Genomic DNA, 20,786 nt, shown 5'->3' on the forward strand with positions numbered 1-20,786 from the left:
AATCAATCAAAGTAGTAAAAGTTCAATCGTCCTTTATAACGCAGAAAAAAAAGTCTTATCACAGATGTTTCTTAATTACCATCCTATAAGACTAGAAATCAGATGCCTCTCACGAGTCTTCTAGTTAAATGAAGGGAATCTTGTGTTCTCTAAATTATTAGGCTATGAACTCTAAATTAAACAAAAACAAAAGTTACATAAATACATTTTTATGTTATTAGTTATTAATTACTTTTATAATTAATTTTGTCAAATACTTTTAATTCAATAAGTTTATTTATAATCTTTCAGCTTTAAAATAGATTTTAATTTTAAATTAGCTAATAAGATGGATTTGCCAAACATAATAACTAACACAGTATTCTTTTCATACATTTTTGTAATTAAACTCTAACTGTAACATAATTTATCACCAATATTTTACACATATTTTTTGTAGAAGCTACACATCATTTTATTAAAATTTCTTAATGACATTCGGCTTCCGGATTTTGCGATACGTAACCTTCTATTAAAAAAAATATTGTTTTTGCATGTGATTCTTAAGGTGTACGTTTTTTATACCGTAATGGCTTTTTTTTTATTTTTTATAATTGAGTCTTACATCAAGAGACTGGCTAGCAAAATCCCACAGGAATTTGATGCAGCTGTATTAGTTTTCTATTCGTAGAAATCAAGTAATCATTTATCGAAGTTGCCAATACATATGCAGAAGTGGAATTTTTCTAATAGGCTTATTACCGACTTACCGTCATGCATATATTTTTTTTTTTTTGTGAGCATTTATCGTCATGCATTTACTGTATCTTCTGTTACATTTTCATTTCATTTTTCTTCTTGTCTCTTTAGAGCATGTTTGATTAACGGTTCAAAAAATATTTTTGGGTGCTAAGCTTACTATCGAAGAGTAACTCAGTTTCATAATATATATGTTTGATTAGTTTCAAAAATATGATTACACATTAAAATTTTGCTTAGAAATTAAGTTTTGTAATAACAAAACTTGACTTGAGTTGTTTCTATAAACTTAAATTTAACTCAAATTTAATCTTACAAATTTTAATCGAAATATACACTTAATCATTTTTTTTCTATTGTATCGTTTGATACATTTTTCTCCATTTCTTTTTTTTTTATCTCTCTTCTTTCTTTTTATACACTCTATTTTTTAGATATATGTTTGATAATATTTATATTTTTTTTATATTGGTTATATAATATTTATATCAATGAAGATATAAATATAAAATAATCTCTCTATTTGTAAGTTTGGTACTTCTGGTATCGACTTCCCTTAATAACACTGCTTTGCTGATTTTATAAAAGAAAAATATGTTTGATATTTTTCTTTTCTAATATAGTAATATACATCTCTTAGACAGTGAACCATTGACACGCCGCCTAAGGAAGGCTTTATCATTTGCAGTAGTAAACTACCAAGGAATACGAATATGATGCTGTTACCAAATCTTTGTATAGCAGATTTGTGATTCTTAATGTCAACACTGCGGAATTCTCTAAATTTTTTTATTTTTTATGGAGGGATCTTTAAATTCGAAGAAAAAAAAACATGCTTTGAATACTTTAGAGATTACTAATATATGTCTTCTCTTCTCTTATTTTTACTTTTTTTTTCTTTTTAAAGCTCACTTATTCCATTGGAAAATGAAAATTCCAAACAATTCATCTACTTATAGCAAAATTAGGGATAACAATGATTAAATGCGAGTTTGCCTATTTTCATCCGGTTCCCACAAAAGATGGGAAAGTTTGGTTTTGAGTTTATAAAAGATGGGGTGAAACATGAAATCCAACCCCATTTCCCCTTGAATTTTATCAGGTTCGAAGAAATCTATGGAAAATTTATCTCACATTTAAAGAAAATTATTTGTTCATATACTTTAAATAAATCATAAATTAAGTTATTAATTACGTTTTAATTTAATAACTTTTACTCATAAATTTATGAGTTTCAATAAATTTTAGTAAATATTTAATAACTTTTACTCATTTATGAGTTTCAATAAATTTCAGTAAATAATTTATTAAAAAGTATGACTTCACTCTTCTTTCTATATTTTTATGCTTTTTGTTTATTATTTAATTCATAAAATACTCGTTGAAATTTGTATAGCCTAATTTATATGTAGTATTGTTGCTGCTTAGTTCAAAGGAAATAATGACTCGATTCATTTAATGAGTAAAGTAGAAGTTATTCATTTCAGGAAATGAGAAATAAGGAGCAAGCAGAGCTAGAGAAAACGAATAAAAATTATATATTTTGTTAAGTTTATTATGGTTATAGAAAACGAATATAACTTTTTATTTTATAAAAATGGGAAATATATAAGTAACAAATACTTCTATCCAAAATGAAAAAAAAAAATTGATTGTGATTCTAAACATGATTGATTAGTTTGCTATGTAAATTTAAAAGAAAAGTTTTTCACCCATTAAATGGCGCAGTTTAATTTTAAAAAAGTATATAATAGATAGAAACAATATTATTATTATTATGATTAAAATATGATGAAATTGTGCATTTAAGAAAGAGTTTTCCTTTCTTGTCACATTTTCTATTAAATCTCACATGTTCTGAATACACTTCTCAAAATTCAACTGAAAATGAAACCATAAATTACTTGCTAATTAAGAAAACTGTCATTTACCTATAATCCTAAATCAACCTATATATATCTATAGATCGACCATCCATTATAACTTATTCATCCTAATATCGCGGACCAAAAAAAAAAACTTATTCATCCTATCACATGTTAGTTTTTAGTTTTGGGGCTTAAAAAACATAGTTTGCAAACCCGTTTGGTCTATTGTGTCGGGTCAAATTGACCTTATTGTTTCTGAACCTCAAAATAAAAAGCCCATCGGCCTAACCCATTGGGCCGGGCTAATTTTGAAAGCTCACTTTAGGTGGACACAAAAGAATGTAGTTGCAGAGATAAGCATCTAAATTTGATGGTTAATCTTAAGTTTGTTGGTTTCAGCTTAAGATTAGCAAGATGATGCAACCAATTTTAAGGAAGCCCTCCCTAGTCCTAACGGTTTCACTGTTGAAACAAGTAAAACAGAATATGCCAGAAATAAATGAGGGAAGCAGCTGAAAAATCTACAAGTGGATTGGCATTTTCTCCAAACAGTGTCATCTATTGTTCAGTCCACTGTGGAAGTTATGTACATCACTGATATAGTGAAACTGGAGTGGAAACTCATGTACTGATCAACAATTAGTTGTGGCCTGTGGGATACAAATATACTTGGAAGTAAAAAGTAGTTGGACTAAAGGGTCAAACAATGAACTCTGAATACGTGTGAATGAAGTTATTCAATTGATTGGCGTTGATTCTTCATCATTGTTGAGTTCATAAAAGAAAGGATCCTTAAGGAGATCTGTGGCTGAAGGTCTTGCCCTTGGCTGTGCTATGCACTTCTCAATGAATTCCTTCACCTCAGGATCTGTGACTTTGCTCAAGGCCTCAGGCTTGATTCCCATCGTGACCTTTTTGTATATCTTGGCCACACTGTCACATTCACTGTAGGGTATTTCCGTTGTTACCATTTCAAGCAAACACATTCCAAAAGAATATATGTCCACCATCTCAGTGTAGTCTTCCTCGTACAGTTCGGGTGCCATGTACTCTGGTGTCCCTAAGATTGAATGTGCTGCATGGTTACGTCCCACTATTGCAGCCAATCCAAGATCACCAATTTTCACCTACAAAATGCCAAGGTAAAAAACCAAGGGTATTTATTTAGTAATCAATTTCTCATCCAAATTTTGAAAATTATTTCCAGAATACCAGAAAGCAGAAATAATTAAGAGATGTTTTTCACTTTGTTCAAACTCTTCTTCAATTCTACACTTTTTTTGTGTCTTGCATCACCCTCCAACAACTATATGAGTAACCTTGTTTAATTCCATTTTCAAAAACTAAAAACAAATTATGGAAATAGAAACTAGATACACCTTAAGTTTTCAAAATGCAAGCTAGCAATGCAAAACTTAGCTTGTGCATAAGCAAATTTGTAATTTGTAGAAGCTCTCTTCTCTTCGCTTCTCCAACAACTGATTTTTAAGTTATGCATAACTGCATAGGCTAATTCATCGTAAACAAAACTGCATTTTCTTTGAACCACCTAATCCTATCAAACAGTCCATTGCTTAAAAAGAAGAGAACTGCATATATATGTTGGCATGACTGTGGTTTCATTTCTTCATCAATCATCAATAGCATGAGAAATACTAATTAATAAAAGCAAAGCAATCATTAACCTGGCCAATGTTGCCGTTGACAAAGATGTTGCTGCAATTGAGGTCCCTGTGAATGATGCAGGGGTCATGCGTATGAAGATACTCCAATCCCTCAAGGACCTGTTTGGACCATTTCTTGAAGACCTTAATGGAGACGTGGCGGTGCTTCTTGCGGTAATCCCTGAGGTTCCCGGAGGTGCAGACCTCAGTGATGAAATTGATATTGTGGCGCTCCTCGTCCTTCCACACGCTGTAACAGACGATGATGTACTTGTTGCTGAGGGTTCTGAGCAACTCAACTTCAGAGTGAAGGCGATTGATGAGAACAGGGTCTTCGCTGAAGTTTCTCAGCCGAACCTGATTCCACGCCACCTCGATTCCTTCCTCTTGATCAAACGCACTGTATACCTTCTTCACTGCTCCGCAACCAAGAAGATCGCTGTAACGCCCGAACCTCCCCGTTGGATCAACCTCCACGAACGCTTCCACTTCGCTATCGCAACTGTTGGACTTCTCTGCAGGCATTTTCAATCTCTCTCTCTCTATCTTCTATGCAACACAACACATATTGAGCAGAGTTATAAGATTAACTTAATGGTAAAAGGAGAAGGAAGGAAGGAAAAGGTCGTGAATTCGATTATCTCCGCCAACAATTAACAACTAACATTTTCTGGTAAAAAAAAAAAAAACACATGTTGAGCTTAACTAAACTAACTGAAAAGGAATTTATGAAACTGAATTAATACATTACTGATTACTCGTTCAATAATTTTCTATAACCCTACTTTTTCGCTCTGTGTCGGTTCATCATCACATCAATGATCTTAACTTATAGTACTTTTTTTTGTACAATTTCTGATATGATTGTGCATGAAGCAGTAAGTACAATAGTGAAAATCTATGCGTAAGAAGAAAAGCTTATTACCTTAACAGGTGGCGAACGGAGAATTGGGAATCTGAGACCTCAAATATTTGAGACCCTACGCGTAAGTGTAGAGAATAAATAAGCAAGGGAAGGGAGATTGAGTTGTTGAATGAGATGGCAAATGTTGAGGTACACAACACAATCTCCTTTTCCGTTTACTTTTTTTAATTTTTAATTTTTTAGTAATACTTTTGAGATCCTTGCCATGACGCAAAATCGTAATATAATGGGAATCACTGGATCTGGATTCTGAACTTGTTTGTTACGTTCACGGGAAGAATGGCGAAACATTAAAGTTTCAGGCAAAGCCCGTGCCCATGCTCAACCACCATTACCAACACTCTCTCTTACTGTATTATCTGAAATCTGAATTTTCCAATATTGTCTTCAACAACCCCACCCCTTTAACTGAAATATGAATTTTTCAATATTACCTTTAGGCGCTAATCCTCTTAATAGTACACTAGTAGCATCTACATGTGCAAATGTCGTAACAAGGCAGGATCGGTTAAATCTTCTGTAGGTACATAAACGGCTTGAGTAGAAGTTATGGACCCCTCTTTAGTAGAAGTGATTCTTTCTTATAAAGATCTCATTTCAGTACCAAGAGTGGGTTGATAACCCACAGCAGAGAGCATTCAACCCAATAAAACAAATACTTCAGATCCAGCTTGGACGAAGCGAAAGATATTATCGATAAATAGAAGCATATCTTGTTCATTGAAATCTCAAAAATATCCTGCCATAATCAAGACAGTTAAACCAACTCTCATACAAGCTCCCCCGGCGATTCATTCATTTGACCATATACTAAAGCTACTTTTGATTCTGCAATATTTTGTTCATTAATTACTCCAGATTCTTTCATTTCCATATTATGACACGGGGTACGTGTACGTTATGGCTCTAATAAAAGGCTATATTGGGGGGCCAATTGACATGAAAATTGCATCAATGTATTCAACAGCTATAACACCTTGATGACGACATGTCTAATTGTCAAATGCTTCAATCTGAAACGTTTAGATCCATTGAAATTCTTCTCCTTTTTATTATAGAGCAACATTGTAGTCTTGTGAGTTTATCAGGGCGTGTTTGTTAATACTCTTGAAAGACTACGCACCCACAAACAACGTAAAAATAAACAAGCAACTCAGATGAGTTGATCAATAGAGCTTATCTTTTCAGCAACAATAACCACAAACGAGTAATTGACTTTGTCAATGGAATACACAGTAGGCCTTTCAACAACATCACCTTTTTCATGATACTTTCAAATAAACTGCTCGCAAATACCATTCGTCCTATGCGTACTGTAACTATTGGTGTAGCCTTTAGCAAAACTTAAAAATTGGTTTGAATATGATTATTACGTCATGATCGTTTCATTGTTGATTCTGGCATACTCCTCCCGGCACGCGCTGCTATTATATGACTCTAATATGATTTATCAGGGATCAATTGACAAAGATGTTCATCAATGTATTTGACAAGCTATAGCAACTTGCTGACGACGACATGTCTATTAGTCTAATGCTTCAATTCGAAATATTTAGATTCATTGAAACTCTAGTTCTGTTTCTGGACCATGTTATCACAAGTAATCCCCAGTGAATGTCTTGCGAGTCTCTCATGGTGTGTTTAAAGTTTAATGCTTTTCGAAGACTACAACCACAATCCCGCAAACTACATATAAGGATAAATCAATGGGGACTATCTTTTCAGCAACAATGACCACGAACAAGTTACTGACTGGATCAGTGGAACACACCTCAGGCCTCTCTCACAATCAATGGCTCCCATGGCTTTCTTTACCAAACAAACTTGTCCCTTCACCATTGTAAAACACCCCTAATCTAGGACGTCTTCCCCCTCCTATGGAAACAACCTTCCCTTTGTACTATTAATCGTTTATTTTATTTAGAGCAAGTAAATGCAATTGAAGAACTGAAAAGGGATCTGTACAATGTACATACATCACATGCAGGCTCAATTCTTGCACGATCATACCCTTTATCTGATAATTACTCTAAAAGGCCATACCATAAAAATAAGCATCTAACTGCCATTCACACCGATTCATCAGTTTCGTGTGAGATTTGGCTACATGAATGGCAACTGCAAAGATGTATGGTGAAACCAGAAAGAAGCTACTTTTTTTTATGCAAAAAGAAACGTGAAGAAGAAACTATTCAATAAGAACAAAACCTATCACATAGACGCATAAAAAAAAACTATCAAATAGGCAGAAAAGTGAGATAGTAACTTCGTAATTAATCCAATATACAACCATGCCTTTGGCATAGAGGAATTGCCTGAAGAACTTCTATCAAGAAGATTTTGCGCATAGAAGACCAGTAATCAATGAGCAAGACTATAACTACAAGAATTAACAATCTAAGCCGAGGTTACAAAATTCAGCAAACAAAGTTTATTTTTTTTCTCTCCAAATTTATATGGTGGTACAACTTTAACGCGTCATCAAGGGGGAGGGGGAGACATACAGCACATCATTGTTTCAAAATATGTTACAACATATCACAAGGGAGGATTGGAGCCCTCTCTAACAGATGGAGACCTGGAAGCCAAGCTCCCATCACGACCAAACCTTGACACACTTCTACTAACACTTCTAGGAGTAGCCAAAGCAGGAGTAGAACCGCGGTAACTTGCTCGAAGTGTTTCATCAACAGAAGACGAGGACTTGGCAAACGCATTCCTCACAAACTTCTGAGCTGCAGGAGACAGTGTCCGCATGCTTGGACTGGCACTCCCCCCTCTAACTGGTGATGCCAACGGGGGCTTATGAAACATTTTTGACCTCTCCCTTATCTTGCGTGCAGCCTCCCTTGAAAGAGAGTGTGCCTTTGAATCTCTTGCCGGCGCAGAAGGAATCTTATAATGAGGTCCATCAGCACTACCACCAATATCAAGTGGCGTATCTTCCAGATCCAACCTCAGCGGAGTCCCCTCAATTTCTCCCCAAGTAATGAACGGGGATTCATCAACACCCGGAGCAGGGGACGGTGTCTTAACAAAGCTATAACCATTCTCAGCTTTCTTCCCTGATTCTAAATAAAACGGATTCGGAGTCTTCCTCAAATCCTCCAAATCATACTTCTTTAACTTATCCCCTTCTCTAAGAGACATAGGCGCCGGCGTTGCACCACCAACTGGCGTATAAAGCACCTCAACAGTTCCATCATCTTTGGGCCTAGAATCCATCATTTTACCATGAAACCTAGTGTTCCCGCGATTGATCTCCTTCGTGGCGGCTTTAATTCTATGCGCTCTTTCCTCCTCGGTCAAAGGGACCTCACCCCGATCAGCAGGATGATACATCAACAAATTCTTGGCAGTGTAATTCCACCCTTCAAGGGTACTCGGAGGCTGATATGAGGTTCCATAACCATCAGTAATCCTATCCCTCTTCACGTCCTCAATACCCTGCACATCCTCATTCAAATACCCAAACCTTTCTTTCCTCTTCTTATTCACTTTCTCTAGAATCTTCGAAAAACTATGATTGTCCTCACTCGTGTACCTCCTCATAAATTGATCGAGGCCAAGCGAAGTATCAACCCCACCATCGTTATTCTCCCCCTCTTTAGCCTCGGGAGCCGGTGCACGGGGGGTTTGAGAGGGTTTTCCGTCGAACTCATCGAGAGGTGTGAAATTTCTAACGAATGTGGAACCGGGTGTGTGGGAGGTTGTTCTAGAAGTGTCATTGTGATTGGTTACCTTTGCTGTGCCGGCGCGGCGTTCGAGGATCTTCAATTGGGCCTCGCGAATGACGACGGGGTCGCCGGTTTTGATGGCTTCGAGCCAATCGAGGCGGTCGCGGAGCTTGGAGATGTCGGGGAAGTAGTCGCGCTCGATGATCTTCTCCAACGCCTCAACGTACGTGTCCTCGTCCAGCACCGCAGGGTGCTTCGCACACGATGATGATGGTGGATCGTTAGGCTTTTGCGCCGATTCCTGGGAAATTGAAGGGGACGGCGACGAGATGTGGAGCGGCGAGTGCCCTGGAGATTGAAGCATTTTCTCAGGGTGAAGAGAAAGATTGATTAATTGATTGATTGAATTCTTGTGATCAAAACTCAAATCTGTGAGTTAGGGTTAGAGTTTGATGGGGAGAAGATTCTCTTTCAGGTTCAACACGAAAACGAAGCGAGATTGGAACTTGAACAGATTTCCTCCCAAACCGTGTTTTTTCGTTTTATAAATAAGTATTTATCTTCTTTATCTTCACAATAAAAGTTAGTGTTTATATAAAATAATTTTATTTTTTTCCTAAATACACGTTTCTTTATAAAATTAATATTTTAGGTACATAAAATAAATATTTTTATATATAATTAAAATTATAATAAATATTTTTTAATATAAAAAAGAACAAGTTATTCTAATTTCTTTATTAAGATTTATTTTTTAAAAAAACTTATCCCTTGTTTTTCTTTTTATTATTAGAAGGGCATAACCATCAAGACAAAAACTATAAAATATAAAGAACCTTCACTCTTATATTATTAGTAATATTATTCTCTTCATTCAATTTAATAATGATAATAATTCATTCACCAATCACTCTTAATCACAATGAATAAGGATTCATTATCCTTCCGTCGTTTTGTCTCTTATTGTCAATCCAAAAAGATCATTGTCTCGCTCCCACTTTCATCTCTTTCATAACCTCTCTACCCAATTGAAATTATCACATCACCTAACAACAACAATCGGCTTGCTACCATTCACAATAGTGCGTTTTTTTACAAAGGAGAAGAATAAAGACCAATAGTGTCTGGTTGGTTGGACGAGACAGGTCAATTATAATAATCTTCCAATGAAATGCACCATTCGAGTGATATTTATGTTGCTTGTCTTCGTTCGATCTAATTGTAGATGTTAGATGACAAATCCTCTACTTACCTAGTCCAACCATGCACGACATTTGAAGTCTTGCTCACAGACCTCACAAAGAGTCACAATTTGACTTTCTCGTTCAAATCTAGGTTAATTAGTGAGTTATGATTATGTTTTTGTCTTTTGTCAAAGATAACTCTTACTCTAATTTTCCTTGTTATTTTTTCCAACAACATAGTTGTATGAAAGATTTTAGTTTTCCGATGAAGAGTATAAGAGTTTTCCGGTGATTTTAGTAAGATTATGCATTGATGTCACTCGATCTGTGTGGTGCTGTATTTTTTTTTTACCTTTTTCAAATCTAAAAGAGATTAGGGAGATGATAATTTTTTAAATAACAAAATGAAGATAGTGTCAATTTTTAGCCGTCACTGTGTAAAGTTAATTATCTTAAAAGACTTAATGCACTTTGATTTATTATGTTCCGCAATTATTTCGCTTTGGTGTATTACGTTTTAAAAGTTTCATTTTGGTCTTTTTATGTTTTCGAAATGTATCATTATGACAATTTTTTAAAATTTAAAAGTTAACAAAAAAAATTAACGTTTCAATAATTTTGTTGAAAAAAATGGAAGTTGCATTATTTATTTCACTTAGGATTGGGTTTCTCTATCAGCTATTTTGCTTATTACTTCGGGAGGTACTCACATTTCACATATATTTGTTCTGACCTAGATCTTTGGAATAATTTTGTACTCCAATCTGGCAAAGGAACTTGACATTTTGAAAACATAAATTATGAGAATAAATTTTTTAAAACTTAATATATTAAAATGAAATAACTACAAAATATAATAAATAATAAATCAAAATTCACGTTAAGGAAAAAATTTAATTGTGTAGGTCAAATAAAGAAAAGAGTATTGATTTTATATTTTTATATGATATGATAAGCCCAATGGTGAATATAGCCCAGAGTGAGAAAAAAAGGGAGGTCCAAATCCAAATTGTGGGTTAGGAGAGAAAAAACAAGAACCATCAAATGAAGACTTGACAAATGAAATGAAAGCACAGAAAGGCATATTCTGTGTGTGTGTTTGTGTCAGCGTGTCACTTTAAAATTAATAATAAACTTAGGAGAGAGAGAGGACTTTTGTTCCCCTTTGCCTTGATTTTTGGGTCAAATAAATAAGGATGTTACATTGGAGTCTCTCCCATTGCTTCCTTCCACCCAAACCCACAACATAGACGACATCTTCTTCTGCAACACAACAACCAAAACACCCTTCACTTGTTTTGTTTACTTAACTCGCACTTCCTCTTCTCCAATTTCGAGGTCTCAATTCCGGGTAAGTAATGCTTCCCACGTGCTATCTTTCTCCTTTTATATATTCCATTCAATTTCGCCCACTTCAATTCTTCCTTCTTCTTCTTCTTCTTCTTCTTCTTCTTTTTTTTTTTTTTTTTTTTAAATTCTCCCCCATTTTTAATCCTCATATACTAAAATCGGTGTGGGTCTTTTTTATTTCTAACCGGGGTATGAGCTGTTGTGTGAGTTTGGGGATGCTTCGACAGAAGGTGGAATAGCATTTTTTTTAGACCTAAGCAATGATATCCTCCCCCCCCTCTCTCTCTTTCATCTGGATTTGGTTCGGCTAGTTTCAGACACAAATTAAAGAATAAGCTATCTCTGTAACTGTTGTGTTTGTAATTAATTGGATATTCAACTAGTAATTAAGACGTTAAGTACTGTATGGTAAAAGTGATCTCAAAGTAGGAGCTGGATATTGATTTTTGTTTGAGATTTGAGCTCCTTTCTATCTGAAAATTAATTAATATGGCTTTATGCATGTGTCTGTTTGTATATAGTATTGCGTTAAGACTCCAATTTGGAATATGTATGTAGATATTCTATTTGGTCCATCATGGCTGAAATGGTTTCACATGTTTAAAGTGAGTTTTATCTTGCGGCTTCTACTAATAAAAGTTGGGTTTTTTTAAGATCAGCTGTTGAGCAACTAAAAGTACAAAGAGAGAGTTTTTATAATAAATACTTTTTTTTTTCCAATGTAAATTTTCCACATTTTGTTCCTTAGAAAAGGGTTGACATTAACAAAACTGCTAAAAGTTCAATAAAGGAACCACGTATGAAAAGAAAATTTTCTCCACCCACAATATTCATATTCATGATATTTCTGTCAGAGGGCACCGGAATTTGTGTTTTTGCTAATTCCTTTTTAAACGTGTGTCAGCTTTGAACAGCCACAAGCACGCATTGCTTGTTCAAGGTTCAAACCATCATTCAAGACATTCATGGAAGCAGTTAATGAAACTAGACCTGTTTCCTTCTGATATATAAGAAAAAGGTTCACATGGTTTCTACAGACAAAAGTGCGGATCAAAATATCCCTTCTGATGAATTGCAGCAGAGAGTGAGTCCTGATAGTGATACTACATTGTCACAAGGTCATGATACTAAAAATGATCTGTCCAAACCAGAAGAAGCAACAAGTATTCTTTCTATTGTAGTTAAAAATGAAGAAGGGAAGGATTCTGATGCTACTGCTTGTGCCTTGGAATCAGATCAAGAAGGAAGCACATGCTCTTTGCCACTTGGGAAACCTTTGCAAAGCCCTGATACTCTTTCACACGAATTTCCTCGATTGCAGTCCAGTCAGGAATGTCCCTCTATAATACGTGAAAAGGTATCAAAAGATGGCTATAACTGGCGAAAATATGGTCAGAAACATGTTAAGGGGAATGAATTTATAAGGAGCTATTACAAGTGTACACATCCAAACTGCCAGGCAAAAAAGCAATTGCAGCAGTCAAATAATGGGCATATCACGGACTCCATTTGTATCGGTCAGCATAATCATCCCAGACCTCAATTGAACTCCACAGTATCAGTTGAGTGTGTTCTGCCTGTTGTTGAACAAGCACCACACAAACCCTCTCTAGCCAATGTGGAAGGTGAGCAGTACACTTTGTCTGTACTTTTGTTTCTATGCCTCTGTAGGAAAGATCTTAATGTATTTTTTGACATCATACATGAAGACAAAGCATCCGTTGAGCATGGATGTATGCCTCAACAGATCAAGCCTTTACAATCCTTTCCTCCTGCAAAAGTTTCCCCAGTTAATGAGTTGAAAGCTGCACATTTACAATTGACTAAGGCAAAGAATCAGGTTCATGATAACAAGGAACCTGAGTCAAAGCGGCTGTACGTTATATCACTATTTTTTAAAAATTGTGTTGATATATATATATATATATGCGATAGCTAACCTTTACTGCCAAATTGATACCAAGCAGGAAGAAAGACAATAGTAATGCTGATGTCGCTAGAGTTGACATGTCAACACGGGAATCTCGTGTTGTTGTTGTTCAGACTTCAAGTGAGGTTGATCTGGTAAATGATGGGTATCGCTGGCGCAAATATGGGCAGAAGCTAGTTAAAGGGAATACAAACCCAAGGTACATGTTAACTTTTCATTTCAAAATGCATTCCTATTTTCTGCTGGTGTTGTGTGTTAGAATGTGTTTATATTGATCCATATTATATCATTCTGCCTTGGATGAGCTAGCCTGAAGCCCTGTGATTTGTGACTATAAATTAATTTCATTAGCTTCCAGTCTAAAGATCTGTTTGAGTTATTCTTTGCCTTCTTGAAACCAACAGGAAGTGGTTATAGTATTTCCTTTTATATCATTTTCAAAGTGTGTCCCACATGCACATTTTGTAGGATTATAATCTGTGGCTAATACTCAAGTCCGCACAACTAGGTCACAATTTTTATGGGTTTAACCATGATTTAGCAGTTCTAACCAGGTATTGAAATGCAACCCAAACTCTCAAATGTTTGAACATAGATGAACAATTTTATTTGAAGTATTGTGTTTCTTTGGCATTTTAAAAAAGCAATGCAATTGTATCAATAATGCTTTTGTTCTGAACTGGTATATTGGGTATCTGCCATTGACTGATTCCTCTGGTCTAACTTCAACTTCTTCTGCTGGTTACACTTGTCAAGTTGCCTCTTCTCCCACTGGTTACACTTTTTTTAGATGTTTATTTGCTCTCTCTGTCCCTCTATGCTGAGCTTACATGGATACAGTGTTCACAAATGTTTTAAATTAATTTGACTGCATTTTCTCTCCACTCTTCCAGAAGTTATTATCGATGCTCGAATCCTGGATGCCCTGTCAAAAAGCATGTGGAAAGGGCCTCTTATGATTCAAAAACTGTAATAACTACCTATGAGGGACAGCATGATCATGAAATTCCCCCTGGAAGGACTGTCACTCAGAATGCAGCTACAAATACTCGCACAACGGCCACTAATGGCAAGGCAGGAACCAAATCTGAGGGTAATACTGATGATACAGGGGAGCGAAGCGGCTTGGGCTTAACAAGTAGATTAACAGAGCAACAAACTGGCAAGTCGACTACTAAGTCAAAGGCTGGTGATATGGTTGAGTTTCGTGTGATCAGGCTTTCTAATGAGGGTCCTGAAATTAAATTAAGTGAGCAACAACAACAAAAGGATAACTCAGCTACTAAAGATGATTCTGTCAGCAATGACGTTATATGCCATTCAAGTTCTGGAGTTCTGTGTAGATCAAATGAACAGCTGAAAGGTGAGGTAAAACCTATATCAGAAGGAAGTAAGGATTGCCTTAAGGTGGTTGCCGTTCATGATACTCCTAGTACAGAAAGTGAATTTAACAAGCAATCCGCAGCTGATGCTGAACCGGTCCAAAGCTAAATTTGCAATATTTTTGAAAGGGTCACCTAGTTACAGAAGAGTATAAATATTTGACAATTACATAGGCTTTACAGATATACTGTGGGATTATAATTCCTATTTCTACTCTAACCTTCACTTTACTCTTCTTCTAGCTCTCTCCTTGTCTTTGGGCAGGTTGACTAAATATGCAAATTACAATTAATACTACATTGGAGGATATCATAACTCTTATACCATTATTATTTGAGTTAAATAAGATTTACGTTTTCGTACACATGTATCTAAAATTCTAATGTATTGTCGAACATACTAAGCTATTTGCATGTAATTCTTGTTTTGCCTACTAATGCTTTAATCTTCCTTTCTTCATGTAAATTTAGAAAATGCGTTGCAGAATTGCAGTAATTGAGAACAGCAAAAGTTATTCCATATGTTAAAATGTGTGATTGTTGGTGCAGTGGTTTAGATTCATTCTTTAATGTAATGATCGATGCCCGACTAAATATAACAGGATGTTGGATTGGTATTTTATTATTTATTATTTATCCAAGGGTAAAATAAAAAAAATAAAAAAATCTGGGTGTTGGAGTCCGGAGGTGGTTCATTTAGACAGCTACTCCTCTCATACTTTGTCCAAGTAAACAGGATAACCAATTAGCGTCAAGTTTGGAGGCTGACAGAATTTTATGGGTCCATATCCATTACGTTTATGCTCATTCTTGGTGCAGTCTATGCTTTTGGGAGATAGTGCGAGGGTCTCTTCTTAGACATTATTTGATTTTGGAGTTTTACCTCTTTTTTATTGAATTTAAAATAATAGAAAGATTTGCAAGCCAGAGAAGACCTTCCTGAAAAATCGTCTGTTGGGTACTAAAACCTTAAGGATAGCTTAGAATCTCTTTTCTGTTTTATGCAATTCTCTTATTAGGCACTGCTATTATTTTGTCAAAGTCCTTTTTAAGTCACGTTGGAGCATGTCAGCTTGCAAGAAATTCTATCTTCCTTCCCTCACCAAGAGACACATGCAAATGTTGAGGTCCACCGATGATGCAAGTCACATCCTCATTTCAATGATATACCATTTTCCTCTAAGAAGAAATTTTTTTTTGGAGAAGAACACAAGAATTTTCCTTAGGAGATATAAGTTTAGCTCAATGGTGGGAAAAGGGAAGAGAAAGAAGTTGGGGGATTCGAAGATTCCCCATGACATTTCTAACAAAATCAATAAATTAACATTTTTTGATAAAAACAAAAAATTATGTCAGGTTGGTCCACCAGAGAAAAGAAACGATCACATCGCCACAAACCCCTCGAGTACGCAGACCCAGGACCAATGAAAGGAGTGAGTGATTGTGCAAAGTTAATTCTAGTCCCATTGCCTACTCCTCCCCCACAGAATAAAGATAAATTTCAAACAATCTGATACAGCTGTGTTTCTTTTCTTTCAGTAAATTACAGGTACTTATCTTTCTTAAATGAGGCCACGTGGGTTATTTTATTAATTTAATCTTAACACTCAAAGTAAAATATCTGTTTCATCTAATAAAGTGAATGGACAACAATGTTGGAAGCATAGCTACGAAAAGCCACTCTACTAATATTCTAGGAAATCACTTTCCCCAGCCACTAATAAAACAAACATTCAGGGACCAGAAAAGATTAATATTGCTGATAAAGAAAAATGCTGCCTACAATTTCAATTGAAATTCTTGAAACACAGAAAATGGACAATTAGATTGGATTTATGGTTGAGACCTTTCTCATTAACTTCTACATAGTAATGGAACAGAAAAAGAAGAGGGACATGTTATGCTTTGTCCCCCCTCGAACATTGAGGAGTCACATATTGCCCAGTTCTCATTTCCAAGCGCAAGAAGCAACCAAATCTCTATTCATCCAACCCAGATAAAGAGCTCCATCTCTCTCTTCAAGTCTATATCTATCACTGTAGTTCTCAAGCAATTTCTTTATGGTACCATTCACCAACGAACTCAAAGGGTAAGGAGTGAAACCGGCCATTGCAAATCTTGACCTCCACTTGCCAAGCACCTCGTGTCGTTCCACCCTCTCAACCCCTTCACAAGCTATGATGTTAACCAAGTCTCTTGCCAAACAATGCTGCTCAACATTGATTCTCTCTTTATGCTCTCTGGGAAGAGTCACGTCTATTGACTCAAACATTGCTGTGTAATAGTTCAGAGTTTCAAGGAAACGCGGAAAGAATGCAGCAGTGTTCGTGTTAGATTCTTGCTCAACAAGTGTCACCACCTTTGGTGATAGGCTCCTAACCAACCTCAACAGCCTATCCCTGTGATTCTGAGTACTCACACTTTCATCCGGCATGTGATGTAGCATGAATGCAAAATTTACGGCCAGAGCTTCCCCCGGTCGAACTCCAAGGTTATGTAGTTGAACATCAAAACCTGAGATAGCTGCAGCATGAAATTCAAATGGCACCTTAAAATGCTCAGCAAGCTTTGATAACCTCCTTCCCACTATGTGTAGTCCACCACCGCGAGCATAAGCCGATGTTGAATCATCAATACCTGTAATCCGGATGTGGGGTGGCCCTCCAGGTCTAGCTGCAAAAGCCTGAATTAAAGTTATCCACTGGCTTCCTTGACCAATTTGGAAATCAATTATGTGAACTCTGTCTTCATCTTTCATGGCATCTGCAATGGCTCCATTTGCAGACATGTACCCAAACTTGAAGTAGGGGCAAACCTCATACAATATGTGCATGTAGGAGAGAAGCTCAGCACTTTCTGGTTCTTTGCATCTTAAAGATTTGTATATTGAACTCCCAGAGGCGGCCAATCGGGCAACAAGTCCTTCCAACATGTATGCTCCCAACCGTTGAACCGGATCGCCAGAAACTGACACCATCTGCCTTAATTCATCCATCAGCCATTGTGCCGTTAGCAAATCATTGTCTGAAATGGCTTTGGCACATGCAATAAGGATGTGCTTTAGGTTTTTGCTAGAAATTGCCACCATTGTTTGTCTCCAACTGTCCATCTCAAGTGGAACGGAGTTGTTTCCATTGCTGATGGCACTCTCATAACTATCAAGATTATCAGAGTCAGGGCCAAGCATTACACTTTCCAACTCTCTGAGCTTGTGCTTGAAGTTCAAGCTGCTTAAATCATCAGTTATGCAGGAGCCACTCATAGGAGAGCCATAGGTATTCTCAGGAGAATGATACTGGTCAGGTGGATATGACTGAGAGTCTTGCTGCGATATGGGGCTACCGTTGGGTGAGAAACTAACAGTTGAAGGGGAGTTGTATAGAGTGAAACTGCCAGCTACAGAAGATGACTCCAAAGTGCAGTAAAGTTCTGAAGAACTTGGAGTTGAAAAGTGAGTTCCATGGCCTCCATCATGGTAGTATAGCTGTTGATTTCGACTCCGATACTGCGGCAAGCAGTATGCTTCAATTTGTTGTAATGGTTGATAGTACATACTTGAACTTCTATGTTGCTCTGATGCCTGCATTATAGAATTGACTTGGTCTCAACTGTGTTATAGTAGTTCAAGTGATCTCTTCCAGCAGATTATATGTAGAAGCAGAACAATGGACAACAGTGGCCTAGAGAAAGCTGCTAATTGATACTCATGGCAACAAAACAGATATAGTCCTGAGTTGTCAAGGTTCTCTCTTCTGGGAGGTTATAAGCCACAGATTTGACATAATCTGCTGTCTGCGTGAAAAAATCCGAGTCATCAGTGTTATCATATCATCAACTTTCAACTTGCTTACAATGAATTGAAGAGATAGAAAGCAATAGCCGAAATATTCAGTTGACAGGAACCAGAAAGAAATTAGGCACTCTTCAGAGTCAGCGCACTGTTAACATTAGTTTACTTGTTTCTTCTTCTACCCTGTATTATCAACAGCTTGACTCTCAAACCAAGTCAAACAATTCATTTCTCTGCCTATTTTCTTTTTTTGACAAAAAATGAAGAGCTGATGGAATCAATTAGAAGAATTTCCAAGAAACTTCATAAACGACCAATTCTAAAGATTACTGATTTTTCTCCACCAAAGAAGAAAGAAAAATACTTCGGAATTAAACAAAGAGAAGGGAATAAATATTCAGAAAGGGAAAGGGAATTATCTAAATATGAACATCTAATTTCCATTAAAAAATTCAAAAGATGAGACAAGCAGAAATATACATGGCCCCACATATTGTATTGAATTAGTTTTCATTTGAATGAGGTTAATCATTCTAAAAAACTGCAGAATTAACATTTGCATACGGAAAAATGCTCAACCAAATCTAATGAAAAATATAATGTTTATAAACCACAGTTAAGAAAATTTCCAATTCTACTAGATTAACTCAATTAACTTGGCTGAGCTGAAAAGAAGAAAGCTTGAATGTCAGACAGAACAGATACACAAACCACAAAAGCTGTAACAGCAATTGGAGAAGTGCTTTTATTTTTTTTCTTTCTGAGTTTCATGAAGTTACAGATGTTGTTAGCTGACAACACCCAGTTAAGACAAGGTTAATCAAACCACCCCTTATACAGTACTCTCTCTCTCTCTCTCTCTCTCACACACACACACACACATATCAAAACAAAATTTGTGCAACAAGCAGATATGTTCACAGAAAAATGCACATCAAATCAAAGCTCACATCTCATTGCAGAAGTTGGTTAAGAAACAATTGAAGATTACAAAAAGGAAGTTTGACATTTATGCAAAAACCATTCACATCATAAACAGAAATGCGAAAACACTAGAACTCAAAATGTTCACGGGCAAGAAGTATGAGCAGAATATGTTTTACTTCACCAAACCGTTTGGAGAAACCCTTGTAAATCAATGAAGATTAAAACTGAAGAAAATTTTCAAGGAAAATATGAAGCCATGAATGAAATGGCTTCAGTTTGAGAAGTTTTTAAACACAAAACCAGTTTCTTACCAAGTTTCGAGGAAATTCTGAGGTTGGAAAACCACAGAGGATTAGAATCTCAGAGCTTGGGGGTCTGTAGAAGACAAGGCTATTCCAATGGAGAAAAAACTAAGGCATATGCATATAAAATAATGAAGGAGAAATTGCCCTTCCATTATTATAGAAACTACACAGAAACCATTGGCTGGTGTTAATGTTAATATGATGAACTCTTTTTTTATTGAAATGACAGGAATACCCCTTGTTAGTGGTATGCTTGGTCAAATTCAGCCATCAATGCTACTCTTACAAATGTGCCTCACAATCACTCGTGGCCCGTTTTGAGTGAGTTAGCATGGCAGCTTCACTTCAATTTCCTTTTCAGTCCATCTACTTATGTATTCATTTTCTCTTGGAACTTTAATACCTATCTTTTTCAAAAGAAAATATGTAGAAAAAAAATACTTGTATGCTTAATTTTTCTTTTTTCTTTTGTACACTTGAGTAGTATCATACATCCAAATTTAACTACCTACTGCTACAAAAACCGTAGTTCAGTACTTCATTTCATGACCACACCACCTATATGGTTTGCATTAATTACTTGCCAACTTTGATGCCAATTTGGTGACTAAAGACATCAACATTCAGCATACAGAAGCATAATTGTATCTGCATACATGAATTGTTTTTTGTCCGAAATGCAATGCTGCTTCTACTTCAATGATCAGTAAATTTTATTATTTAACTCAAATCAAATTAATATCAAATGCCGTATTAAACTGTTCATAATCATAAAATGTTTATCATTTAATGAAACCCAATTAAATCTTTTTCACTACTTAGATAACTGATTAACAAGTTATTTATTACTTATATGTTCACTCAAATATTTCTCTCGTTTTTAAAAATTATTATTCATATATTTGTCTTATTTCACATCGTGAAAATCATTGCTGAATACGGTATTGAATACTGCTAGTGAAATTTAATTTAATTTGTCAACCAATGATAAAAAAAACCTCGGCCAACAAACTTAAAGTTATTTGAAGTAACAACCCCCAGATAAT

At 35.8% G+C, this 20,786-nt stretch overlaps 4 protein-coding genes across 5 annotated transcripts; 1 reads left to right on the forward strand and 3 right to left on the reverse strand.

Annotated features, from left to right (window-relative positions):
• Positions 1-3,122: 3,122 nt before the first annotated feature.
• Positions 3,123-5,669, reverse strand: LOC100807414 (probable serine/threonine-protein kinase WNK11). Of its 2 annotated transcripts, none has more exons than XM_014767046.3 (3): positions 5,196-5,669; positions 4,292-4,816; positions 3,123-3,733 (listed from the first exon to the last, which is right to left on the reverse strand). In XM_014767046.3, exons 2-3 carry the CDS (start codon positions 4,793-4,795, stop codon positions 3,344-3,346), a joined length of 894 nt encoding a protein of 297 aa, XP_014622532.1. In that variant the 5' UTR covers positions 4,796-4,816; positions 5,196-5,669; the 3' UTR covers positions 3,123-3,343. The 2 variants fall into 2 exon arrangements, with proteins under 2 accessions (XP_014622532.1, XP_014622531.1); XM_014767045.2 differs by having other exon boundaries at positions 4,292-4,819; positions 5,196-5,666.
• Positions 5,670-7,603: 1,934 nt separating this feature from the next.
• LOC100787274 (splicing factor ESS-2 homolog) lies at positions 7,604-9,409 on the reverse strand. The gene has a single exon (XM_003544152.4). It carries the CDS (start codon positions 9,234-9,236, stop codon positions 7,734-7,736), a length of 1,503 nt encoding a protein of 500 aa, XP_003544200.1. The 5' UTR covers positions 9,237-9,409; the 3' UTR covers positions 7,604-7,733.
• Positions 9,410-11,157: 1,748 nt separating this feature from the next.
• LOC100781219 (WRKY transcription factor 1) lies at positions 11,158-15,248 on the forward strand. The gene is made up of 5 exons (XM_006595598.4): positions 11,158-11,407; positions 12,311-13,031; positions 13,116-13,281; positions 13,374-13,535; positions 14,230-15,248. Exons 2-5 carry the CDS (start codon positions 12,431-12,433, stop codon positions 14,825-14,827), a joined length of 1,527 nt encoding a protein of 508 aa, XP_006595661.1. The 5' UTR covers positions 11,158-11,407; positions 12,311-12,430; the 3' UTR covers positions 14,828-15,248.
• Positions 15,249-16,386: 1,138 nt separating this feature from the next.
• LOC100808300 (scarecrow-like transcription factor PAT1) lies at positions 16,387-20,077 on the reverse strand. The gene is made up of 2 exons (XM_003544229.5): positions 19,747-20,077; positions 16,387-18,510 (listed from the first exon to the last, which is right to left on the reverse strand). The coding sequence occupies exon 2, from the start codon at positions 18,302-18,304 to the stop codon at positions 16,667-16,669; it is 1,638 nt and encodes a 545-aa protein (XP_003544277.1). The 5' UTR covers positions 18,305-18,510; positions 19,747-20,077; the 3' UTR covers positions 16,387-16,666.
• Between the last annotated feature and the right edge of the window lie 709 nt (positions 20,078-20,786).

Source organism: Glycine max, chromosome 14, assembly GCF_000004515.6.
Source record: "Glycine max cultivar Williams 82 chromosome 14, Glycine_max_v4.0, whole genome shotgun sequence".
In the NCBI taxonomy this organism is placed as follows: Eukaryota; Viridiplantae; Streptophyta; class Magnoliopsida; order Fabales; family Fabaceae; genus Glycine; species Glycine max.